The sequence below is a fragment of the Lutzomyia longipalpis genome, chromosome 1 (assembly GCF_024334085.1).
Source record: "Lutzomyia longipalpis isolate SR_M1_2022 chromosome 1, ASM2433408v1".
In the NCBI taxonomy this organism is placed as follows: domain Eukaryota; kingdom Metazoa; phylum Arthropoda; class Insecta; order Diptera; family Psychodidae; genus Lutzomyia; species Lutzomyia longipalpis.
In genome coordinates, this window is record NC_074707.1 from 10,985,577 (window position 1) to 11,012,161 (window position 26,585).

The window sequence follows — 26,585 nt, forward strand, 5'->3', positions numbered from 1 at the left end:
CTACGCCGAAAACTTTGAACTTTAACGTATTTTTTTTGCATCTAGACAAAATTCGCGATTTCCTTGTTTTTTTCGACAATTTTTTGGAGGTAAAACGCATTTTTGGAGTTCCTGAAGTACTTCTGGGGGCTCCAAGGCCCCCGGGGAGCCTCTCTGTGAGGAATTTGGAGCCCGCGGAAATTTTGACGGTTGGGGATTTTACACGCACTTTTTTTTCCCGGAAATGGATTTTCGTGACTTTTGGAATTTTTGATGCCAATCGACGTGGCGTCCCTTCCTGATCACAAAAAAGGCAATTTTGCTGGGAAATTCTGTGAAAAACGCCAGAAAATTGCGAAAAACTGTTTGTGTGAGGGAGACGGATAGCGTTGAAATGCATCCATCTCATTTTCTCATAAGCAAACAGCGCCAAAAAGTAAAAATTGTGCTTTTTGGAACTACAATTAAGGGCGCCAAATTCAAAAATCGCAAAAATTGCGAGAAAAAAAGTAAAAAATCCTTAAAAATTGTCACTAAAAATTGGAAATAAAAGACATTTTTTAATCTCAATTATTACTTTGTATATTTTAATCGGATCCTTGAAATTCCTTTTATTTTCTTTTACTATTTTATTATTTTTTCTTCGGTGTTTTGTTTTTACTTTTTTTTTCTCCACCGATATTTCTATTTTTATTTTATGGGATATTTTTTATTATTTTCATTTTTCCATTTTATCTGTTTCATTTTTTTTTCTTAGAAAAATGTTCACTTAAAAATTATACATAATTATATTATAATCCTGTTAATTAAGGAAAAATATCTTTTTTCTTGTATTAAACACAAAAAGAGAAAAAAAACACAAAAGATATTTTTCTTACAATCTTCTTTGCTATTTTCTTGTAAAAGAGGGCTTAAAAAAATTAAACTTGGAGCAAAAATAAATTCAAAGTAAATTTTTTTGATTGAGAATTAAATAAAAAATGTTTTTGTTTGTTTTTGAAATTCTTTTGAGAAGGAAATTCATGGGTGTTTATCAATTACTTAATTTAAGAATAGATTAATTACTTATGTGTACGACTTATAGTTAAAAAAAAATGTACAACGATACGCAAAATCAGTTTTTCTGATCTCTCTTTTAAAAACTTTTTAAAGTTTTCTTTTCTTCTTCATTTTTTCTTTTTGAAAGCTTCAAGCAAATTCATTTTAAACACATCAACGACGCCATGAACGATCCTCCGATTCGGCATCTTCCTCCTCCTCCTCATCCTCAATTCTCAACTCCACAGACTCCATGTCGACTGATTCCATTGCCTCAGCATTCACTGCAGCTCCAGCTTCTGCTTTCTGCGTGTCCATTTCCACTTTTTTCGGCGACCAATTGATCTGCCGAATGACAAGTTTTTGCTTAAAAGTTCCCTTTTTATTGAAAAAATTTTTAAGGCTCACCTGGAGAGGTTTTTCCTTAAAAATCCTCCCCCGGATCATGGCTTGCTCTGCATGTAGACGAGTTGCAAAGGAGATGGTCAAAAGGGGAATACTCACGTCCAATTCGTTCTTTGTAATCTCCCCAAAGTGCTGCAAAAGTTAACATGATTTTTATTATACGTTGAAATTTGATTTATTATTTTCTGTTCTAATAGTTTGACATTTATTCTCTCAAGTTTGACGTTTCTCTTTTAATGTTTGACGTTTGATCTTTTATTTTCTTTTTTTCATCTAAAGTTTGACATTTCGAACACTTGACGTTTTCTGTTGTAATGTTTGACATCCCTTTTCAACGCTTGACGTTTCTTTCCCAACATTTGACGTCTCTTTTCTAAAATTTTATATTTCTTTTCTAAGTTTTGATTTTTTGTTGTTGTAAATTTGACATTTCTTTAAAAATGCATTGCGTTCTTTGGAGAATTTGACATTTCGAACGCTTGACGTTTCTGCTCTAACTTTTGACGTATCTTTTCGAACACTTCACTTTTCTGTTCTAAACCTTAACCTTTTCGGTTTTAACCCTTGAAATCTCTTTTCTAATGTTTGTTTTATTACTTTGACATCTAAAGATTGACGTTTCTTTTGCAAATTTTGACGTTTCTTTTATAACTTTGGCATTTCTTTATCAAAGTTTAACATTTCTTTCCTAACTTTTGACGTTTCTTTTCTAATGTTTTATGTCTCTTTTCTAAATTTTCATATATTTTTTTTCTAACTTTTGATATTTCTTTTGTAACTTTGACATTTCTTTTATAATGCAAAACGTGTTTTCATCTCTTAAGTTAGAAGTCTTTTTTTATAGCTTTTGATGTTTCTTATTAAAACCGTTTGATATTCAACCACAATAGTTTTGACATTTCGAACATTTGACGTTTTTACTCAAACTTTTTCTTTTTACCTATCTTTTCTAACGCCTGACTTTTCTATTCTAACCTCTGACGTTTGTGTTTCAACCTTTGACGTTTCTAATGTTTGTTATGTAGCTTTGACATCTAAAGTTTGACGTTTTTCTTTTTCTAACTTTTGATGTTTCTTTTATAAATTTTTTTGATTATTTTATAACTTTTTATTTTTCTTTTACAAGAAATTACGTTTTCTATCTAAGTTTGACTTCTCTTTTCTAATGATTTGAGGTCTTTTTTTGTAACTTTGACATCTCTTTTATGACTTTTTTTTTAAATTTAAGTTTGACAACTCTTTTTTAACGTTCGACGTCTCTTTTCTAATATTGTATATTTTTTTTTAAACTTATGACTTTTTCTTTAATTTTGACATTTCTTTAATGACGCAAGACGTTTTTTCCTAAGCTTGACGTTTCTGTAAAAACTTTTGACGTTCCTTGACGTTTTTTTTTCTAAAGTTTGACATTTCTAACACTTGATGTTTTCGTTCTAATGCTTGATGTCTGTTTTAACGTTTGACGTTTCTTTTGTGATTTTGGAATCTTTTTTATCAAAATTTGACGTTTCTTCTCTAACTTTTGACATCTTTTTTCTAATATTTGATGTCTCTTTTATAAAATTTGATATCTTTTCTAACTTATAATTTCTATTGTAATTTGACATTTCTTTTTTAAAACTTGACATTTTTACTAAAGTTTGACTTCTCTTTTTTAACTTTTTATATATTTTTGGTAACTTTGGCATTTCTTTTGTAACGGAAGACTTTTTTTTCTCTAAAGTTTAAAGTCATTTTAATAAGTTTTGACGTTTCTCATTCAAACCGTTTGACATTCCATAATAAAAATCATTAAAAAATCCCCCAAAACGTACTTAAACAATGTTTGAGCTCAAAATCTGAAAACAAACAAAATTTTAAATTGAAATTCTCACCTTGAAATGCCCCAAAATGGCATCACTGTCCTCCGCTTGGAAGCCAGTTATGTAGAGCGTTGTGGGACGCCTGTCGACACTTGTGGACCCAGGTGGGGCTGGCCGGACACGTGGTGCCCTACCGGGGAAGTGAGCCCGTGCTGGTGCCACTCTGTACGTACGCTGCATCTCAAGCAACTTCTTCTGGATGGCCGTGGTATCCTGCCCCTCCTGCTGCAACGCAATAAGCTCCAACTCCACATCGAGCAACTCCTTCTGATGCTGCTCCTTTGATTTTCGTCCCGGTGGGACATTTTGCGTTTGACTGGCAATCTTGGCCTGTTCCGCCGCAATCTCTTCACGCAGCTTCTCAATGGTGTCCTGCAAATCCTTCACGGATTGCATCATACGCGGTCTCTGTGGATCTGAACTATCAACGCGATCCATCAACTCAAGAGCTGAACGCATCTGCTTCAGGGATTCCTGAAGCAATTCATGCTTCCTCTTGTGCAGCCCATGGGCCAGTTGGACAGCCGCTTTGACCTTCTCCTCCTGCTTCTTACGCAGCAATTCGGCAGCATTGCGCGTTAGACGATTCGCCTTGAGGCGTAGCTGTACGGCTGCAGCATTAGCTGCTGCTGCACCAGCAGTCTGTGGTGTCACCGTTGTGGTGCTGGCATTCGCTCCGGATGATGTGGAGGCCACGGGGGTGGCTGTGGCATTCTGACTAGGATCAGCAGCTGGCACAGGGTTGGCGGGCAGATTGTTAACTTGATACTGATTGGGTGGGAATGGTTTCCGGTGATTCATCTGCTGCTGCATATGCCCCGGCTGCTCATCCTTCCCACTGTGATCCGCATTGCCGCCACTACTATTCCCCGGTATGTGCCAGAAGACTTTAATGAAGCGATTATTGAGAACAGCTTCGGTGCTACGGTACGCCACATTCGCCTCAAAATGCTCCGAGAAGGTCACAATGGCTGCCTCTGGGTCACCATCGTAGGAAATCTGGATGTTGACAATTTTGCCGAATTTGGAGAAGTGATTATTCAAGTGGGCAATGGAGTTGAGACCCCGTGGCACTTTGCGAATTTCCAGGGAACAATTTGTCTTGGGTCCAGGCCCACCGCCACCCCCTCCTAGCCCCCCACCGCCCATCCGGGGGCCTAGACGACTCCCAATGGGTTTCCTCTTGGCCGGACCCTCGGCAACGGCTACGGTGTCTTCGGGCTCAAAGCGCCGCTTCATCTGTGCCGAAACATCCCCCCCGGGGCCATTGGCGTCTACCACAGGTACGGAAATAAGTTCACGCTGCAGGGGCGTTGTCACAGACGGATTCAGGGGGAATGAAAAACCAGCACCGGGTCGGAAGTTTGCACCGGGGATTCGTGGATATGTGCCCGCATTGAGACCCCCACGATGGGGTCCTCCGCGTGGACCCATAAAGCTCCCACCTCGTGTCCACATATCCGGTGCATCGGGGTTGTATTCACTACTCACACCACGCATATGCGTCCCCGTGGATTGAGCAATTATCAGGGGATTGTTGATGTCCTCCAGCACAACGGGATCCACCCCGTGATCCCATGGGCACGTCTCGCCGCGCATGCAGTAACCCTTCTCATCGAAATCCCTGCATCGCTGTCGTTTACTCGGCACCCCACCCGTTCCCTCCGCCGCAGCATTGGGTGACATTGACCTGGATACCTTCCGCGGTGACCCCGATCGACTGCGTGACTGTGAATGGCTACGGTTGCGTACACGACCGCCGTACAGCTTCGGGGAGCGTTCTCGCCTGTCATACCGCCGTGGGGACTTCCGGTACTGCCGGCCGGACTTCTCGCGCTCCGCTAGGCGTCTATCGCGCGATCGGGACTTCCGGTTGCGCTCAAAGGAACGTGAACGCGATCGTGAGCGAGATCGCATGGAGGCACGTCGACGCCGGGTCTCCTTATTGGGTGGTGGCACGTCCTTCAGGGGAACACTTTCGGGTACGAACTTCAGTGGAGCAGCCTCCTGCGTACTCAGCCCCGATGGCGTCGACAAATTCCCATCGGAAATTGACGACATTTGCATGGGGGATATATCACTATCGCTCAATTTCTCTCCCGCAATCTCTTTGGCCTTAGTCTGCTGGAATATTTATTATCAAAAAAAAAATGTTTTTTAGTTTTTCTTCTTTTTTTTTTTTGCGTGAATTATCATTTTAAATGTGAATGAAAAAAATAAATAAAACTAGAAGTGATAAGAAAATTTCGTGATGAATGAGACAGGAAAGGAATCTATTCTTCCGGAAAAAAGTCAATCATAACGCTTCCAGTTATAAGAGTTGGTATACCACAACGCGGATGGGTCAGTCTATGCGTTGTAATTTAATTTCTGAGTAGTATTAGTAGGCAAAGTTGATTTTTTTTTATGAAATTAATCAATTTGAAAGACAGAAATGGTTATATCTCAAGTACTAAAAGACCTACAGAAATTTCTTTATTAGTTTTAGAAAGGTATTAAAATAGGCTATATACAAAACAGTTTTTTGCATTTTTTGTCCTCAACGAATGGTTCTAGAGGTTTCTGATGTTCTAGAAAGTTGTAGAGAATTGCAAAACCTTTAATTTGATACCAAATTGAGCAAAATCGGACAAGCCGTTTAAGAGATATGGTTGTTAGAACTTTTCAAATTCAAGAATTTTTCAAATGGCCATATCTTCTAAACGGCGACATAGATTTTCTTCATTTTCGGACTGGTGAAAGATATTGAGTCAGGCTACAAAATATCAAAATTTAAAAGAAATCGATAATGGGGATTCAAAGATATTGCCCCTTAAAATTAGGCAATTTTTGTTTTTGATTCTAGCGCCTCTTGCGGATGTTTTTGGAACTTGGAATGTTCTAAATAGTTGTAGGGCTTCTTGAACCCTTTCATTTGAGCTTAAGTTGGTCAAAATCGGTCAAGCCGTTCTCGAGTTATATCGAAAAAACACTTTTTGCTTTAGGCCGCCATATTTGCTAAACCGCTTGACCGATTGTCAAGTATGAATTGTTTATGAAAACGTCTCACTGAGCCCTACAACATACTAAAATTTCAGACCTCTAACTATTAAGGAAGTGGTTGACGGTGTTTCAAAATGGCGAACGGCGGCCATCTTGGATTTTGAAAATGTGAAAAAATGAAAATTTACACCCACATTTCTATAGAAAACTTCCAACCGGAAGTCTCTAACTGTTACCGTTCTCGAGTTATAAAGCAAAGTTCGGGCCAGAGGCCGGCAGGACGGCCGGCAGGATCAAAAATTTTCCACCACCATTTTCGTAATGTGGGATGTCTAAAACGTGCTCATACCAAGTTTGAGCCCGATCTGAGGTGGTCGGTTTTTCCGGCGATTACAATACTTGGTGTTGGCCACGAATGTGGTATACCAACTAAATATTCAAGAGAAGGATTGAGGTTAAGGACGAGTTGTTGCCCAAAATGGTCAGGAAATTCGATATTCTTTACTCACATCAAGTGGTGGGGTGCATTCTCGGGTTCCTTTGACTGTTTTACTCGGTTCCAGCGTGGGTGGTGGTGGTACAGGTGCCTGGGGGAGGAGTGAAGGTGCCGCAGGAGCTGGACTTGCTCCTGCTTGTGTTATGTACTCTTCTGTCTTAATTGCGGCAAGAAGTCTCTCCAAGAAGGGTTTTGTTTCTGAAAATAGATACAAAAATATTTCACGGAGGGTACTTATAGAATCATTCTCAGTGGGAGAGAATGATTCTCAAGGTCAAATGACAACTCACCAGGACCGAGGAAAACATCCAGCTGCTCCGTCATACACTGTGTCAGCTCCCGGATGGGTTTATCTTTCTTGAGGAGGGCCAACACGTAGCGCGCCAGGGCACACGGCTCAGCGTCGCAACTGAAAGTAATAAAAAAAATCAAGTGAGATACATTACTAATCGGGTTGGGGGCAAAGAGACGCACGGGGGGCGCCCCAATCGCATACGAGGGAATCTATTTTTAGCCATGCAATAGTTATATCCGGACGCAGAGTACCTCCCTCCCGTCATGGGTGCTCTCTGCGCCACAGCGTGTTCCCTTTCGGGGGCACAAAACAGGATTTTCCGCAGCCCCCTTTCGCCCTATCGTGCAATCTGCGCTAATTACCCCAAAAACACCGCAAAGGTACTCACAGTGGCTTCAGAACAACTGCTAACCAGCTCTTTAGTGCTTCGGGGTTGTTCACGTGCATTGTACGTTGCTACAAATTCACTGCACTTTCTATAAAATCCACTTTTTCCTACGATTTTCACAGAAAAAAATTTTCTCTCTCTTTGCAAATGGTGTGGTCAAAAGAATTAGTGTGTCCCACAACAAGCACACTGGACGTTTTCATTCTTTTACTGCTACTTTCCCTAATTTACTTCATTGAGCTTTCGAGTGAATTTCTGTTTATTTATAAATGATGTAAAAATTCAAAAAGAATTTCTAAGAAATCGCAATTTTGATCAATTTGTTCTGAAAAGTTATGCTTGATTGGAGGTCTTTGTGGGACACGCGAAAAACAGGAAATACGGTGTGAAGTTGGCGGAATAACAAATGAAAATTTCCAATATTTCAAACAACAAACAGTCACACTTTCCAGAAGAACGAGTGGGATGCAAAATCCGTGGTTGAACGAGGTTGAGAGAGAAAGCGAATGGCGCGAAGTTTGCGTGGGAACAATGGAAAATTCGAGCAATGACCGTTATCGAGTGATTCCTAAATGCACAAAAAGCACAAAAATCACAAGAATACTTAAAATTATTCAAAAACTATCAATTTTTTAAGGAATTTTTAAGTTATTTTCTTGAGAGTTTAAGGAGCTCACTCAAGTTCTTGATTCCTTGGATCCTGTTGAATTTAAAAATTCCTAAAAATTTAAAATAACTTATTCTAAAATTTTCAATTTCTTAAGAATTTTCACTGGCCTTGTGGCTTGAAAAGGCTGGGGCCGTAAAGCTTTAAAATAAAAAATAAAAAGAATTTTCAGTATTCTCAAGTAATTCTTGAGAATTTGAGGAATTTAGTCAAGTTTTTGATTAGTTGGAAGCTGATGTGTTTAAATAAATTAGGAAGACTCTCAAGTGGAATCTGACGGAATGTTTTAAGTTTTTGATGTTGTAGGAAAATTCCTTCCGATTGCGCCAGCCAAGGGACGGTAGGTCAACCTAAACGCATCCTTTCAATTTTAGGGCCAAAGCTTTCGACGCTTCTGTGCGTCTTCCTCAGTGGTCAATTGTGTCTTTGTTTGGGAATCGTTAAACGTTTAATTTTGGTGATCATGCGGATTTTTATGCAGGGGGATTCTCTCTTTTCAACAATTTTCTTTCACTTATCTATAACTGACTTTTCTTTGCAACTATCTGAGGCATAATTAGGAAGAATTAAATTTCCCTTTTTTTTTCTAAGGTTCTCCTGATTCAAATTGAAAATGATTTATTTTGTCCCGCTCTCAATTTTATGCAAAAAAATCGTTTTACTGGAAAAAAAAACTTAAAAATATCAGAAAAAGCTAAGAATTTCCTGTATCCTGGAGCCATGATTTTATTTATTAAAAGTTTTAAGTTAAAAAAAAATCAAGAAATCCAGGACTATGGCAATAAAATTGATTTTAAGGTTCAATTTTGATTCATTAGAAAACAACAAAAATAATTTTTAATACTAAATCCTAGAAAAAAAACAAGAAAACTGACTAAAAACTTTGAAGAAAAGCTCTACTTTTGAGAAATTACTTAATTTCTAATTTTATTAAACTATTTTGCTTCTTTTCGCAAAAAAATTAATGTTTGAGCTCTTTGAGCATAAATACCTACCTCCAAAAAAAAAATAAAATTCATGCAAATCCTTCCAGATTATTATTCCCTGAGCTTCAGGACCATCAATTTCTTTCAGAATACGAAATTCTCAAGACCGTCAAAACTAGGCCAAAACCATTCCGAACCATGCTGAGAGAATATTAAAATAAAAACATTTTTTGTTCAATATTCTAATTTTTAATATAATTACATATCCTGTTATTACACAAAATACTCATGGTGTTTTTTTTATTTCTCAATATATAGACTAATTTCACATGTCCTTCGTTTTTTTTTCAAGCTCCTCATCAAGTCATAGTCCAATGTTACATGCAATTGGGGTTTAAAGAGTAAATATTGTAGTTGCTGTGAAAAAATAATTATCCCCTCACAATTTGACGCGAGGAGATCTTTTACATTTAACTACCTACTAACAGTTCTTCAATATTTATTAGGTGATACAAAAATATCTCTTTCCCAATATTGATTTCTATATTTTACCCAAGACTAAAGGTTTTCTTTTTTTTTCATCAATTTTCTTCCAGCACACAACTTCTGAGGATTTTGTACTATTCTATTATAGGAAAAAACACTGCAAAGAACTCTATTAATGCTTCAATATTATTTTTGTTTTTTTTTCTGCAAGAAATATGTTGTGTTATATATTTCGGTTAGTTAACAGTATTTTGAGACAAGATTATGATGCACTAATCGGATTTATATGTTCAGGATATTAAGTAAATTTAAACTAAATCAATTTGTAAATTTTTAAGCGCTCACATAACGCCGAGAAATAACTTACAAAGAAAAAATATTTATATACTTGGTTCACTTTTTTATCAGTTAATATTTTAAAGCATTTCGTATCCACAATACAATTTTATTTTTATTTAAAATAACTTATATGCTAAAATAAAAAAAAATTAAACACAGAGCTACGCCGCACTTTTAGAGATTCCGTCAAAAAGTTTTTAAAGATAAAGATGGTTACAAAAAGAAAAAAAAATGAAGAACTTTAAAGATAAATTGCAATACAATCGATGAGGAAAAAGAATCATCGATCCAAGTCAATATTATCGAAAACATCCTATTTGCCATCAAAGCTCGTGGCTTTCAATTTTGCCCTCGCATTTACATATTCTGGATTAATTCGCTTCAAATCTTCCTCATCTGATTGAGACGTTGTATTCTGCAGCGTCTCAAGTCTCTGGGCGCGTTGCATTATAACTCTGCCTAGTTCTCCACTCAATCCTGATTCCTGCTTGCTGTGCTGTTGCTGTTCCTGCTGAAGGGCCATAAATTGGCGCTCCTTTTGCTTATCCAGCACTCGCTGAAGCTCTGACTTTTGATTCAGAACACTTCGCCCTCTGAAAGGATATTTGAAGCACAAAAAATTATAATTTTTACAATAAAATTTTAGAAAAAAAAATGATTTTCTTACATTTTCTGATTAAAGAGCAATTCTCTGTGTAAATTCTGTCGATCCGACGACTCCAAGCATGGATTTGTGAGTTTCTTTGGCACAATGAGACCCTGCGAGTCAGTTATGACTCCCGATGGCGAATGAAGTGGGGGCATCATTTTCTCATAGAAAATCCTTTGCCCTTCACAGTTGATATGTTCGGTGGAAGATGTTGTTGATGAATACTGCTCGTGCTTTGAAAGTTTCCCTATACGAAAGACACAGAGAGTAGAGATGAAAAGACAAATTTATCAAAACCTCTCTAGAAAGGTAGAATTTTACTTAATTCAAACATTTTAATAGTCTCTCGAAGGCACGGAGAATTTTCCATAACTTCACACGGCATGAAATTGGAGTAAATTAAGTTAGAACTCTCGTGCACACTGTAATGGGGCAATTTTTGATCATTTTCCCGAGAGTGGTGGAAACGCTCTAAATGATTGAAAAGTTGGTCAGGCACTGATAGAAATTGCGCAAGTGCCCAACTCAGGGTCTTCTCTTTTCCATGTCAGTGTAGAATCAATTATTACGTCTAAAAATAATAATTTTCTTTGATTTATTAATAGGTTGTAGTAAATTTATTGCCTCGCGGGACAGAAGAAGAAAAAAAACTACAAAAACTTCATGTAAACGATGTAAATGCATCATCGTTCGCATAATCCAGCATAATCACAATAAAAACAAGAAAATAAATTAGAAAAATAACTAATGTAGTTTTAATTCATATTTTGGAGGTGAAATTTTAATACGTGATTTTTTGTACATGAAAATAAAAAAAATGCTAATTTTATTACATTTTTCACAACAATGTTTTTCATTATGCTATGATATATGCTATGGGTCTACGCACAGCATGAGAAGTTGGTTTGTAATATAAGATGTGAATGGCTTATAATTTTATTGATACATGGAGATAAAATTCAATAAAACTTTCAGTAAAATGGATGAAATGTGTAAATCCCCAAAAATATTATTAGGTAATAAATTTTCCAAAAAAAATAAGGAAATTCACTTGAAATTTTTCAATTAAAGCGAAAAAGATTAATCAAAGTGGAAGAATTAAAATTTATTTATTGCCATTTTGATAAGTTGATAAAATATTTATATAAGAGATCAACCCTTTGAGGGTCATTGGAATGATTCTGATCCAGTTTTTTTCGCCTCACAAAACAATCGCAAAAGGATTTAAATCATCAAAGATTCATAGGAAAAGCAATGACTCTCAAATGATAGGTATTATTGCAAAATTTTACATGATTGAGCTTTTTTCATTCAAAAGGAGTTTATTCACTTTTGTATGAGAAAACTCCTAATTCAAGGGACGGGATGATTTGAATACGATTAATTCTCTAGAGAACATTCAAAAAATAAGGAATTGCCAATATGATATTCCATTTCCATTAAGGTTACCAGCGTTATCAGCCATATTAAGCCAAATATTTAATCAAAAAATGTAAACAATGACATCACTGTGTTTTTTAATTCACGAAGCATTAAGTCCAGGAATAATTCTAAAGTTTTGTCGAAGATTTTTTTGACAAGGAATCTTTTTATTTAATGCTTTGGAATAGACAAAAACCTAGAGTGACGTCATATTTGGTATTTTTGGTCAAATATTTACTGGATTTTCTATGCAGATTTCAGTGAAAAATTCTGGAAATCTCTTTGATGATTTCTTATTGTCTTACAAGCCTTTACAAGATTAACCGCGTCCTTATTCTTTCCTCGAATGAGAAATTTTTCCACAATAAAGTGACTAAACTTTCCTTACCTAATAGTTTCGGTCATTAAAGGGTTAAATTCGTAATACTTTTCTGTTTTTGATTTATTAGATATTTAACATAAAATCACATAATTTTATAAAATATTAAATAGTGGACAAATGATGTAATATTAATGGCTCACATCATTTCTAAATGTGTTCTGGATAAATTATAAAATTATCTTCTAATCCCGCATCATTCATCACCATGAGAATTTCTTCATGATTTATTGAGACAAAAAAGACATTAAATAATGAAATTTAGACGAAAAACTACATACTTGAGCTATTTGATATGATCTCGTGAAGTGAATGTTTATTATTCGGAGTCTTCGACATATTTAATCATTTTTTTTCATACCATTATAATGTGTTCATGATACTTCAAAAAGTTCCAACAAACATTTTCATTCAAGTAAGGCAAGTAAGTGTGTTTGTTGGTGTAAAGAGAAAGAGGGAAGAAAATTTAAATAAAATGTAAATAATAAATTTATTTAAAGTGTGTCACTTTTTTACCGCATATAAAAGGCATATAAATGCCGAATGCTTTTTGACATAGAATTAATGCATTGTTTAACATTCAGTTTGTGTGTGTCGTTTGTTTTTTTTTTTTGGTGAAAAAGTAAATATGTAGTAGGAATGAGTAAATATAATATGGGTGATGATATTAAACGGAAAGCTAAAGCGTGAAAATATCGTCGCAGACTTTTAAACGTTTTTATTTCAACTTTAATTTACACTTTGCACCGTGCAATTCGCCCATCCGTGGATTCATTCGTGTTATATAATAATTGTTTTCTCAACATTGCATTGCAATTAGCATTTTGCAAAATGTGTGTATGTAAAAAAAAAGTACGTGCCAGTGACAAAAATAAATTTTCCGCATAGAGGAAAAGATTAATGCGCTTTATTGGTGCTTGCGTAAATGCGTTCAATGATCATACATATTATTTTTTTTTAAAATGTAATGTAGGTAGTTTGTAGAAGAATGGCGTATTGAATGGGCTTGAAAAACTTATTGAAGATTGTAGGCGTTCCACGGTAGATTTTCACTCATATTGTCACCCATAATTGCAGTGGGATTTTATCAAATAATTCAATTAGTGGCTGCCACAGTGAAGATGTACAGGAAATGAAGGTAAAATTTTCACGCTTTGCCATTTATTGGGTGTTATAAACTGAAATAATGTTGCTATACCAAAGTGTCGCGAATAGCTAATTGGTTTTTGGTTCAATTACTGGGACAACTTCCTTTATTTGACTTTTATCAAATAAAATGCAATTTTATGTGCTTTTTGGAAGCATAAAATTACACCCAAGTGAGGCATGGAAAATTTAAATTTATAGTAAAACTTACTTTTCGCACTTTTCCTTTTTTGCGCCTTCTCCCTCACAAATTGCTCTTTGTATAGATTTTTGTTCGATAAGGCCTTTCGAATTCCCAAGTCAGTCAGTCTCCTGCAAAAATACAAGAAAATTTATATATAGAAATGAGCATTAATAGTAAATCGTGGAGCATTGATTTTGTATATTAAAAACACTTTGTCGCATTTTAATTAATTTCACTTTCTAACATATGAGACACGATTAAATGGTAAAAAGGAACTCAAAAAACCGGAAAGAGGCATTTGGCATGGGAAGTTTTGTGCGCTCAAGATGCGCTTCTGTTGGGTGTTTTGCTTTTCAACATGATGAGGAGGAAGAAAAGAAAGGAGTTTGCAATGGAAATTTCATGTTGATGAAAACTTTACAATGCTCAATCGCCAGCATGTGTATCGATGGCTACAATAAAGACAGTCTACCTCCACGTTTTCTTGCTATTTTTCGTTATTTTGTTGTATATTTATTTCCAAACAAAAACAGTGGTGATGGAAAGTTTACCAAATTGGAAAATTACACTGTGCGGGTACCCCCAGCATCAATGGATCGATCTCTGCGCGCGTGATAAAAGATCTTCCATGTGGCAAGATCATGCAGTTTGAGATCTTGAAATTGTGCATGCTTCTTGTGTGGAGAGATTTAATAGGCAACGCTCAAATGTTTATGTTTGGCAATTATATTTTCATTTCCCATCTACAATGGGGATGTGAACGAACGCGACTCAATATTGATGAAGTTATGAGAAAATTCTTACAATATTTATAGAATTCTCTCCACTTCTGTACAGTTCGCACGTGAATTAAAGTGTTGGCAGGTCAAGTTACAACATGCGCACGAAACCTTGGGAAAAACAAAACTTTTCCGTCTGTTTTATAATTTAATCAGCACGTAAATAGAATTCTTTTTATAAATTAAATTTTTTTCTGTTCAAAAGTTTATAGTGTTGAAAGCTTTCAATTCTTTTTATTAAGGAAACTCTGTCTGAGCCGTCTGGCTCATTTGGCATATGGGAAATAGAAGCTAAAAGATTAATCGAGAGAGCATAAGAACATTATAAATTATTAAAAAAAATCTCTATAAAGACCTCAAGAGGTACAAATCGTACAAATCAAAAGCGAATACCATCTGCTATGTTTTTTTTTCTCTTCTTTCAATTCCATTAGACAATTTGCGAGCGAAAAAAGCTCTGCGGAATTTTCCTCTTCTGGTTTATGTATACCACATGAGTCAATTTTCTTCTCTAATATCGTCTTATTGCGTGTATAGGAAAAATATGAAGAGAGGTATTTTTAGCAAAATGCGCAAAAACTTAGGCTTAATAATAGATTATCACGAGTTGAAAATCTAATTGCTGGCCTTTGTGAAACACTCGAAAACTTTTGCTATATTTCCCACCACCGGACGTCTTGATGATGGAAAATGTTTTAGAGGAACATAAAGAAAAAAAAACTTTTTTTTTGCTTATTATTCAAACTTACTATGTATCAATATGTATGTATGTAATTTTAAACATGTGGTAGAAAAATCATGCCAATTTTGTTCGCAGCCAGAAACATAAATAGGAAAATTGTAATATAAATCCCATTATGATGTGTTTGCATCAATTTATGCTCACACGTACAAATGGCAAATTTGTTTTTTGTAAGAGCCCTCCTTAATCATTTCCACGTTCATTGTTTCATCTTCAATTAGTGGTATTTATATAAAATTTAAATACAATAAATTCACGTAACAATTGCTTGGCTGACACAGTGCCGGTGCTGCACATGAAATCCACGTGCAACCTTCACAGTAGCGCATTGAATGGGAGTTGAGTATTTCATTTTTTTTTCTTTGCCTGATTAGAATAAATGCTCACAATACCGCAAAACACATGCCACAAAATAATACAAAAAATAAATCCACTCCAGTTCCAGTCATCATCCCACACACAAAGCATATTCCATGGTAATTGTAGTTGGAATTAAAATAAAGAATTAAACTTCTGGGTTCCCGCCTTTTTTATATGATCCCCCCAATCCACACCATCAATTTGGAACATCAAGATGAACATTCAATTTATACGTTTCCATCAACACTATATGTACCATTATTTTCACATATACAAACATTCAGTTGGAAAATTATGTATATACAAACATATACAGACAACATAATTCCGCATTTTATTATGCAATACAAAAGAAAGTATTCAACAAGTGCCAAGAAGAATCTTTGAACAAAATATGCAATTCATTCCGTATAATCAATGTGTGAGGGGACTCTTCATATTTCTCTATAACCATCTTTGATATGATGGAGGACAAAAAGTGCAAAATCCCACTGCACAATTGTCGCTAATAAATTACTCTCTTTATAGTACACACATCATGGAGTGACAAAGTACAAAAAAAAAGTGAAGGAAGAATAAAAACAGTGGAAATTTCACAACTTTCCCACCACACAGCTCTGCACATGTGATGCAAAGAAATGCGATAAGAGAATAATTTTCCTTTTATGCATATTCAGCATTATTTAGATATATAATGTACGTATATTTATTTAATAAAGAAGCAAAATTTTGAATTTTTCTTTAAATTATTTGAAATTACTGACGAATTTGGTAGGTACCTGTGTTAAATCTTGCTGTAAGAGCTTGTTTTCAGTTATTTTTGTCCATTTACAGCGAAGGTGGAAGAGAAAGCATTTTCTTGAATAATAAATTTGTTTTCAATTTAAGAATATCTCAATCCGGCTTTACAAATCACTCCGCCAATTAAGGTAAAATAAGCGCGATAGCTTAAAATTGATTTGACAGAAATCTTTAGCTTCTATGAATTTTGTATTAAGGTTGAAAAAACATAAAACCAAATTTATCATAAATGTAGACTAAATTGTGAAATGTAAATAAGTTATTGAACTGAACATATAAGTATAAATAAACTTCTCTTGATAGATAATTTTTTTACGATCGTCTTAATCAAAATAAAATCAATAAAACCGAGGACTTTTATGTATATTACTTTAAGAATCAATTTATCAGTTTTTAGTCTTGAATAAATAAAGGAAATACTTGACCTCAAAATTAGTTGGTTAGTTTGTGTATATAATTGCTGTATATATATGAGAGAAAGTGCCATAATGTATGTAGTTTGAAGTTGAATAAATAGACGAGATCCCTTGGGAATGTTAAATGATTTAATGACAACCACTTTAGAATAATCAAAAGGTCCCTCATGGTGTTTATATAAAGCAAGTTCCATTGCGTCCCAGAAATGCTTCAACATTTTGTGTATGAATTACAATTATATGCGAGCAAGTTGAATTAATTTATATGACCCTTGGCTGTCCAACCGGATGTTGTGGTGCTTGGCGTCAGAATAACATTTTCCAATTTCTTTCTAATTTTCTCACAGAAATGAAATTTTATCTTGATGCACATCACGACAATTCAATTTTGTCATCTCATCAGAAGCTTTGCGCATCTCTCTGAGATGAAATCGCAACAGATTATGCTACATATATCATGCTATGTATGTACTACATGGCAATATAGGCCCAGATCAAATCATTTAATCACGCCCGAGAACACCCATATTTTCACAATCTGCACGACGATGGATAAATTGAGAGGAAAATTCGATTTTGGTTGATCGCATTTTCCATAGATTACATTTTTTTGGCACTACTGTGTAGTAAAAAAAAAGTGTTGCATAACATTCCGGAAATTTATAATTTGCCATGCTGACAAAAAAAGTGCCTCTGAACCCGGCTATATATTACGTCTGTTTTGAAATGAACGCATAGAAGAATGGTTAAAAAGCCGAGACTTTCCACTGATGAGGTTTTCATACATTTGCAATTGCTAAAGTGCCTTTTGATTGTTCGTCTCCATTTCGGTGGCTCTTCACAAACCACTTCCCCATGTAATTATTTCGATTTGCATACACACCTCATGTGAGATATTCTTAATCACATCTCAAAAGAAATGTTACATAAAGTTTTCATATAAAAGTTCAAGCTAAAACTTTTATAAAGCAGAAAAGTAACATTATTGGTTTCAATTACGTACTTGGTATGTAACGCATTTGGCAATGTAAGAAATCACAAGAATATCTCTATGATATAATCAAAAATTTATTTCGCAAATTCATAGTGAAATTTTGCATCTCACAATTCATTTTCTATTCAATGTGTTCACACCAGAAGCTTTCAAAGTCATTTTTGTATAAATTGCATTGATGGGGAATTTCAATTGATTTGAGAGACTCTATAAGGCAGCGATGTGAATTTATAATGTTGAATTTTTAATGAAAGATTACAAAATATCCTATGAGCATAAAAAGAATGATTTTTAAGAACATATAAAGCTGAGACTTAAGACATTTCTTATTAAGAAACGTAAGTAAAGCCAAATAATTTTGAAATTGCTTAATAATAAGACTCTATCTGGTGGTAAACATAAACTAAAATTTTATTTGTCTTACCCCTTTTATGACACTTAATAAAAATGAACAAAATGAGTAATAAAATGATTTTACCGTGGCTGTAAAATGATCAAAGATGACAAAATATTCGCACTAAAATTACCTGCAAATGAAACACCAAAAGGAATTTATAAGAGATAACGAAATAAGACTAATAAAAACCTTATTATTTTTTTTAGCTAATTTTATGTTTTTTTTTCCTTTTAATTTCGTTTCTTATTCACCAACAATTTTCAGCAATTCAAGTGAATTGAATGGGATATAATGGATTTTCTTGACAATTGACAATTGTGAATTTACTTCAACAAAAGAAAAGATTAAGAAGGGGATTTATTTTGAAGAAAGAACTCACATAATTTACGACTGAAAATTAATCAATATCCGGAATTATAAATGGGAATAAAGGGCGCAATTTTCCTCTTTTTTCCATAAATTATATCCATGATTGAACAATAAAAATATCTTACGGAAAGCCTTTGAGCCTCCTTAGTCAGATGCTTTGTATCCATAGCATGTGAGTCAAAGTATTTCCTTTAATGGTAATACTGAGGAAGACTTTTATCTGTCGGTCTCACCGTAATTACGCACAAAGAGCCAAATAAACTGACCTACCCCTATGATCAGAGATAATAAATGCGAAGCTATCGCACACAACGCGGATAGTAAATCCATATTGATGTCTTTTTGCATTGTTTCCGAATACACAAACATTGGAAATTCAATTGGAGGTATACATTGCAAAGATATTTCCATTCAGTGTTAAATATATGGCGAAAAAAAAAGTAAACGAAGAGTCTGGCAGAAAGAGAGAGAGTGAAGTAAATGGCCGTACAGTGTAATACAAAATAAATTATTAACCTAATTATACATTGTTATTTGTACGAATAAATATATAGCACGTACTATGTATATTTCATTCACTTGCACTATGTACGTACATATAGGTACGTGTTTTGTATCATTTGATATGAGTGTTTTGTGTGTGAAACAAAGTGAGAAAGGTAGATGCAATTAAATGCAATTTAATGCAAAAGGCAGGAAAAGTGTAGATCTTTTTCACTTTCCGATTTCGTCAACTATGAAATTTTTCTCATATCTTATGTATCAATCTGCAATAATTCTATGAGCCTTGTATGAGCAATGCTGCTGAAAGTTATCATTATTTGTTGAGATTATTGGTTGATTTCCCATGTTCAAAAAATAATATAAATTACCTACTATGTGTGGCTTTTCCTATATAGCGATAAATTCTAAGTATAGATATCTAATTTAATTATCGAATATCTATGCGATACCCATGGTAGTTTTTTGTGCTCTTGAATACCTGTCGCACCCAGACAGAAAAAAATAAATAAATACCTCTCTGATATATGGGCTTGCTTAATGTTACCAACGTTATGAACGATAAGATATGAATAAATCTTTAAATACACACGAGATAAGGCATTTCCCTCACTCTTTTTAATCAAATCCCAATGAAATTTTCACGAATACATATGTAGAGTTTCACGAGAGAATAGCATTTTTGTGCCGCTGGAGTGAGAGGAAAAAGCTCATAGTAAAACTTGTTCTTTTTTGCAGCATCTCTAATGACTATATACTCACTTATATACCTCTATAGTGTATGAGGTTAAATTATAGTTTTGATGTTTTATTTTATTTACATTCACAGTGAGATTGTGAAAATCTCCTTGAGATTCAAATAAAACTTAAAAAAAAAAGAATTTTAACAAAAAAAAATAAGAAATCTTTGCTTATCATTCTTATCACTCACCTTGTTATAAATCACAATAAAATCCAGATGAAAAAAAGTTCTTGAGCGCAATTCTCAAAGGTAAATATTTGTGGAATATGAAACTCCTAAAGAATGCGCAGCAACTGGATTTTATATTTGTTTTTTAGAAGTTGCTGGAAAGAGTTGTGAATTTCCACAGAACCATAAGCAAAAGATAAATAAATTCTCAAAAGAGCTATTGTAAGCTCCCTTTAAGTTTGTGGGCTTCAAGTGGCTTCAATGACACTGTTTAAAACTATCTTCAAGATAAACAAATGATTCCACTGAAATACACTTTGGATTCACTCACAGAAAACTCCTCTGCGGAGGCACGAGGTAAGACAACCATCCGGCACAGTATTGCGTTCAGCACTGTCGTGAGTTTGCTTTCGAGAAGTACTCCGAAGTTGTGGTGGAGCTTCGACGACTAAAACGCGACGTCTCTCTCACGATGGAAGTGTTGTACAGTGGGGGTCGATTGAGCACTATATTTATTCATCTTATCACAATTTACAGAAGAAGAATGCAAACTTATTGTTCTACAATCCTCATTCTCGACGTTCAACAGGAATAACTACAGTCAGGTACAAAAAGTACGATGAATATTGAGGATTAAATTAATTAAATTAAATTAAATGTCTTAGAATCATAAAGGATCTAAAGGATAAATTATTCCTTTCGGTGGCGTTATCGATTAGAGAGCACAAAATTTTCTCTGTAGACCTGTCAGGGTAGGAAAATTTTAGGGTAGTATTTTTTATAAAACTTTCAGGTGAATGAGGCACGTTCAAGAAAAGAAATCGTTGTTGGTATCTCAAAGTCTCTTGAAAAGATTTTTCCAAATTAAAAAATTGCTTTTATATTCGATTTTATGCTATCTCTTTCAGGAATTAATTTCACAGATCAATTTTTTATCGTTTAAGTTATGTCTAATTTTACATCCTGATCAGGAAAATGTGTTTTAGAACTTTTTAAGAACTTCCTGCTTGTCCCAGGAACGTAAATGCGAATGTGTGTCAATTTAAAGAAAATTTGAAATGAACAAATTCTTTTTCAGATCTTTAAATGCGTAAAGATTCTTAAATTTAATTTTACAAATATGTTACTTCCGTTAACCCTTTCGCGTTTTTTGAGTCATACGTAGACCCGAACATGAAACATTTTATTTTCCAATTCTTTTATGAATTCAATTGCTTTCCTGGTTAGAAATACATGTAATTGACGCAGAAGAAGTCGAAGAATACGTTTTGCCTGAAAAGTGATATCTAAGAGCATTCATGTTGGACGCGAAAGGGTTAAGAAAACAAATACTGCTCAAACATTTTTTTTTAAACCCAGGAGTGTTGGGATATTTTGAATCATACTGTATTATGTAGTTTTTGTTTAAAACTTCCCGTGGTAGTTATGAATGCAAAACTACATATTGAATGTACCCGTATTGAGAATATTGAAGGGTTTTTTTTAACGACACAGCATAAAAAATATGTATATGTATGAATTTCTAATCTCTTGGTTGAGAACAAAAGTGAGATGAACTCACGTCCATCCAACTGAAGACGTGTTGAGTTATGTGTGGATTTATGAGGTGAAAAAATCATTTTAGCACGGATTTGAAAATAAATGGGGTTACAATTAGTTCCTCGGTAGTCAACACACAGCCCAACCAAACCTCTTACTTATAATACTTCCAATTAGAAGTTATACAAGTTAGTGATTATGCCGTCTATCGGGGCTTATTTCTTTGTCAAATTTGAAATGGTAATAAATGCTTATGCGCTGATTTAGTGTAGTATGCAAAATTTCCAGTCTCTTTCACCATTTCGTTCTGCAAATTGCTCACGTGGTGTTCCATGGCGCAAAATTACGCTATGCCTTTTATCGGTTATGTTATCTCAGGTAAACAGAGATATTAAATTTGTCGCTGTAGCCCAGCGCAATAAAATGGTTGGTCAGAAAATATTTTTGGTGTATTGCTACATAATCACAATGTCTCCAATTTTCATTGCGGAAAGCACCACCAAAAAAATTGCTTTTCTCCCATTTAAATGAAACATTTGACTTCTGGTTTTTTTTCTTAAAGCCCATTTTACACCGTGTATGGACGTTCGTATCAAAATGCTGCGTGGTCATAAAAGAAATGTAAAGGCACAGCAATTTGTTGCTTTTACACTTTTCACACAAATCCCAAATACAGAGGTATACATATCAATGCTCGAGAAACTTGTCTGGAAAAATAATAAAAAGGTTAATAACACTCTCTTGTCTCGTCATACTGAATCTCTTTTCTTCCTTGATTTTTTCCCTCGTCTTATGCCAATTTGGAGAATTTGTACATTTTGCGTCGAATTTGTACAGCGTTTTTTGAACTTTGTTGTGTCTTTTTTGTACCTGGAAGCAAAAGTACCCAAAATAACTATATATACCTACATACATATATACAATTCGCCGGTGGAATGAGCTTGCGAAGGAATCAAAGATATTTTTAAAATAAAATACATATTCAGCCGTTAAATGTGTGTGATATAACTGAGAAATAAAATCGAACTTTCAGAACCGGTTAGCGTCTCTCTTCTGGGTTGGTAATCTCTTTGGACCTCGACTTTGGATTTGAGAAGAGGCGAAGAAGGAGAAGAAGGTATCAGGTTGAATTGGAGGTGCACGAAAACGCACGCTGGGGCAGGCTGAGCATGGGGAGAGTTAGCATTTAGCAAAAATGTGAAGGTATTTATTGACCTCCTCTGAAAGAGCATTCAACAGCGACGTTGGATGCGATGGACAGTGAACTTGGCAAAAGATTCACCTTCAGCATCACCAGGTGTTTGAGAATTTTATTTACGCTGAAATTCTTCTTCGTCGCGATTATCTCCTTCTCCTGCTTCAAGCATCTTTTAACTGTTTCCAAAGGTTCTCAAGTGAAATTCTGCCTCATCATCACGACTCTCAATACCACCCAAACCAAATGATCTCATGGAATGTGAGAATAAGACACAAAAGACCATCAATCTATCTTCCATACAAACAACACAAAAAAATGTTTTTTGACTAATTCTAAAGCAACAGAAAAGAATTTCTGAAATTCTTTATACTTGCAAAACTAAAAGAGATTTCACGAAAACGCAGAAAATAATTTTCAATGACATCTCAATGCCATTTCCCACAGATTTCTCCAACGTGAAGTTTGCGAATTAATTGTTTATTATATTTATTGGATTAACTGCACAATACAGGTATAAATCATTCATAAAGAACGACATATTCAATTCTTAAAAAAGAAGAAGTAAAATGTGTCCATAAATTTGCTCACGAGCTTCCCTTATTGGTAAACAATCTCGCATGGAACGCCCACATTAAAATGCATAGAATTCATGCTCTTAAACAAACAAAAAGTTTTCTGACAAAACGTTCAATTTATTTATTTACCTAAATAGGCATAAAATTGATTCAAATTTAAAGATTTCAAAATTTTAGCCCTAAAAGAAGATGAAAAGTAAAAATCTTTCGTGGGAAACACTGTCTCTTTTAAAAATTTCCCTTTTTTCTTCAAGAATCCTGATGAGGGGTTAATTTACAAATTACTACAAAGTGCTACTATATATGTTTTCACGAAATATTTAATCACACCTTGAAAGAAATAAGTAAGTAGAAGCTCGTTTAGACATTAAATAATTTTCAATGTGAATTTCATAGCAATTTTCTTTATTGTAAATTACACTAAAATACAACCTAATTTGTCTCTTAAGTAACGATATGAAAGTGACGACCACTTTAGCAATTTTATTACATTGAGGAAGATTCCATTTGGCTTTAATCTCCCAAAGAGACACATTAAAGACGCACAAAAGTGAAAAGAGTCAATTTTAGGAATCTCACACTCACATTTTGAGCCAGGTACCGATGCGCATTCCCGGTAATCATGCTCATAAGAAAAATTGAGTGACGCCAAGTAAAAAATGCCACATGAAATTGAACATATTATATTGCAGAGAGAAAGTGCCCCATTCTCTATACTGGTTCATTGTTTAACGCACGGACCTCCAAGTTATTTCCGAGGTAGGTACTTTATTTGCGAATTGAGGTACGTACTCCAATCACTGATAAATGGGAACAAACTCCTTATCATGAAAGAGAGAGATTGGAATCTTCAATAGACGCCGTAAATTGACACCTATGTCCAACAAGATGTTTCAAGTGTTCCAACAAATGAGCTACAGAGATTTTGAAGGCGATCAATGTCTTGTCTTCTAGACTTTGTACTTGGAAGGCTTACAATTGGGAACACAGATTGTTCTTTTTTTTTAAATTTATTACTGATAAAACATCCGTGAGCATATTCACGATGAACTGACTCATATAAAAGATGATGCTCAGCACTTGAATTGTTCTTTGATTCTAAGAATTATTAATTATAATATCGAATTTTTCTTATAATGAAAATTGTGACTAAATTCAGAGATTAATTTCAGATTTTAGAGACATGGAAATAAAATTTTCAATAAAAATTTAGAATTATGGAAATTCAGTTTGTTATTTGTTTTATTTAAGATTTTGAATATTAAATTGTAAAATTGGAAAAACAAAGGTTGAAAAATTCTAACATATCTTCCTATTTCCATGAAATCTTATTCTTTTTTCAAGTAGTATTTCATCTAACAAAAACCTCTGAAGCTATTTAATGGTCAACCAAAAATGTTCCACCTTCCAAACTGATTATATAAATTTTAGAAACTTTTTGTTTTAATTTAAATTTATTCTAAAAATCAGTAATGCAACAATGTTGGGAAAAATTAAATTCACTCGTGATTTTGAAATACGCTCAAGGTTCTGAATGTACATATATAATTTCAAGTTCTAGACACGACCTTCGCCTTGTCTGGGGGAACATTCCGTGGAGTTGAAAAAGCTCCATATAGGCTTCATCATTCTTTCACGATTCTCTCCACTCCACTGGTTTTTCTACGCGGAGGTCATTTCTCGTCTGGAGAAGGGTTGATGATATTCATCATTCAAAATATAAAGAAAAAGATAGATAAACATGGCTCACAAAAATGTTCGTTATGACGTCCTTCGTGTTGAGTTACATCATTTTATTCATTCGCGCCCTTTTACCTTTTATCAGGTCGTCAAAAGGGGTGCTATTTTTGAAGTTTGCGCGCTATTTATGGTCACTGAATTGTTAAACCGAAACCGACGCAGTTGCCATCGACCTTGACAGCTCACAGGGGTTGTTGTGACGTCATTCATGAGTCTTCGTCGCGACAAAGGATATGCCCTTTTTCCCCAAGGCTGTCTTTGGAATTTATTTTTTGCCACGAGGACGCATTTCATGGCTTTTCATTTTCAGAAAATCAGTCGTGCCCCTTTTCTTGGACTCAATCAGGGAGTGTAAAATCAATAAAACAGAACAAGGACGCTGGGAAGAGATTAGAAGGGTGTACATACCTTTTATTACTCCTTTTTAGATCCTTCAACGTATTCACGTTGTTTCACTCACTTGTAGTCTTTTTGACTACACAAAGTAATGATATATCACACTTTAAGAGATTTTTCTGAGCAATTTTAATTGTATTTTTATCACAATTTCATTCAGTTTCCTCGTACCGATCAAAATAAAAACACACTACCACTTGCAGTACAGTCGTTACCCCGTAGAAGAAACCCTTGGATGTACTACTCTCGCGCATTAAAAATAGTGAGTGTGAAGAGTATATCCAAGATTATCCTATACCGGGTCATGACTGTATATAGCATAGATGTATCGGTACACGTTGTTAAATTTTTGTTCCAGCTGTAATTGTGATAGAGTTGTTTCATTATGATAGATATAGGTAATCTATCTAGGAGTTAGAGAAAAAAAAATCTAGCTCAGATGTTCTAGCTAGGCTAGTTATAAGACATGTTTAAATCCGAGATTTAATCTTATTAATGCCAGATTAAGAAGTCTTAATAATAACTTACAAATCTTTTATTCCTAGAACCTAGGGGTTCGATAGGTCTAGGAATAGGGATAAACTTTAGGAGTACCTATTCCGACTTATTTAGATTTTTTTTTTTAAATTCTTATTTTTATTTATTTTACGTATCCCGTTTGTATTAAAGTTTTCCCCTCTCTATAAAACAAAGAATTTTTTGAACAGGTGTTTCGTTAAGACGGTTAACTCAACGCCACTTAACGAAGCCACCAACTTGAATAAATTCGTCAAGGTGTGCGCCATGGGAAAAATGTTTCGTTCATTCTAGATAGAGATTTCGTTATGTTAAAGAATAAACTTTATTTCAATAGATGGCACTGTAGAGAGATAGTAACTTAACGAAACAACATTTTGGCGGGAAATACAAAAAGTGGTATCTTTTGGATGCATTTTCTGGAAAATGCTAATATGTTTGAGAGAGTTTGAATAAATGAGCAACCGTATATCCAAAACGGACGACTTACCTCATCATTATTCAATCGGTTGCCAATGAAGACATGTATTTTCCCTCGGCAACCATATAGAGAATCACGGCAATTTCTGCGCACCCAGCGAGAGAAACTCTCAATTGACATCGTCATCCCATTACTGAATGGCACATCGATAAATTTTCCCCCCAAGAGATCGATGCGAGTAGTCCCGATGGGTTGTGCACAGCAAAAAGTGCAGCATCCATTCCGAAT

The 26,585-nt window shown here is 34.6% G+C and overlaps 3 protein-coding genes across 8 annotated transcripts in view; 1 reads left to right on the plus strand and 2 right to left on the minus strand.

Moving 5' to 3' along the window:
* The window catches only part of LOC129790048 (solute carrier family 35 member B1 homolog), a 766,332-nt gene that overhangs the window by 142,642 nt on the left and 597,105 nt on the right, over window positions 1–26,585 (plus strand). The window lies entirely within an intron of this gene.
* LOC129788605 (zinc finger protein swm) lies at window positions 536–7,631 on the minus strand. 4 transcript variants are annotated; one of them, XM_055824837.1, is made up of 6 exons: window positions 7,446–7,631; window positions 7,053–7,171; window positions 6,776–6,960; window positions 3,297–5,405; window positions 1,426–1,554; window positions 536–1,362 (listed from the first exon to the last, which is right to left on the minus strand). In XM_055824837.1, exons 1-6 carry the CDS (start codon window positions 7,502–7,504, stop codon window positions 1,192–1,194), a joined length of 2,772 nt encoding a protein of 923 aa, XP_055680812.1. In that variant the 5' UTR covers window positions 7,505–7,631; the 3' UTR covers window positions 536–1,191. The 4 variants fall into 4 exon arrangements, with proteins under 4 accessions (XP_055680812.1, XP_055680803.1, XP_055680795.1 ...); XM_055824828.1 differs by having other exon boundaries at window positions 3,297–5,408; window positions 7,446–7,628; XM_055824820.1 differs by having other exon boundaries at window positions 536–1,554; window positions 7,446–7,619.
* Window positions 9,265–25,597, minus strand: LOC129790510 (protein FAM107B). Of its 2 annotated transcripts, none has more exons than XM_055828027.1 (4): window positions 25,373–25,597; window positions 13,671–13,771; window positions 10,531–10,759; window positions 9,265–10,456 (listed from the first exon to the last, which is right to left on the minus strand). In XM_055828027.1, exons 3-4 carry the CDS (start codon window positions 10,668–10,670, stop codon window positions 10,177–10,179), a joined length of 420 nt encoding a protein of 139 aa, XP_055684002.1. In that variant the 5' UTR covers window positions 10,671–10,759; window positions 13,671–13,771; window positions 25,373–25,597; the 3' UTR covers window positions 9,265–10,176. The 2 variants fall into 2 exon arrangements, with proteins under 2 accessions (XP_055684002.1, XP_055683994.1); XM_055828019.1 differs by lacking the exon at window positions 25,373–25,597 and adding an exon at window positions 19,934–20,458.

Excerpts from the sequence above, each read along its gene's own strand:
- LOC129788605 (XM_055824810.1), bottom strand. The coding sequence starts at position 7,504 with ATGCACGTGAACAACCCCGAAGCACTAAAGAGCTGGTTAGCAGTTGTT. Across the intron at positions 7,172-7,445 it reads GCAGTTGTTCTGAAGCCACT|TTGCGACGCTGAGCCGTGTG; the intron begins GTGAGTACCTTT and ends TATTACTTTCAG. Across the intron at positions 6,961-7,052 it reads GGATGTTTTCCTCGGTCCTG|AAACAAAACCCTTCTTGGAG; the intron begins GTGAGTTGTCAT and ends ATCTATTTTCAG.
- LOC129790510 (XM_055828027.1), bottom strand. The coding sequence starts at position 10,670 with ATGATGCCCCCACTTCATTCGCCATCGGGAGTCATAACTGACTCGCAG. Across the intron at positions 10,457-10,530 it reads TTGCTCTTTAATCAGAAAAT|AGGGCGAAGTGTTCTGAATC; the intron begins GTAAGAAAATCA and ends ATATCCTTTCAG.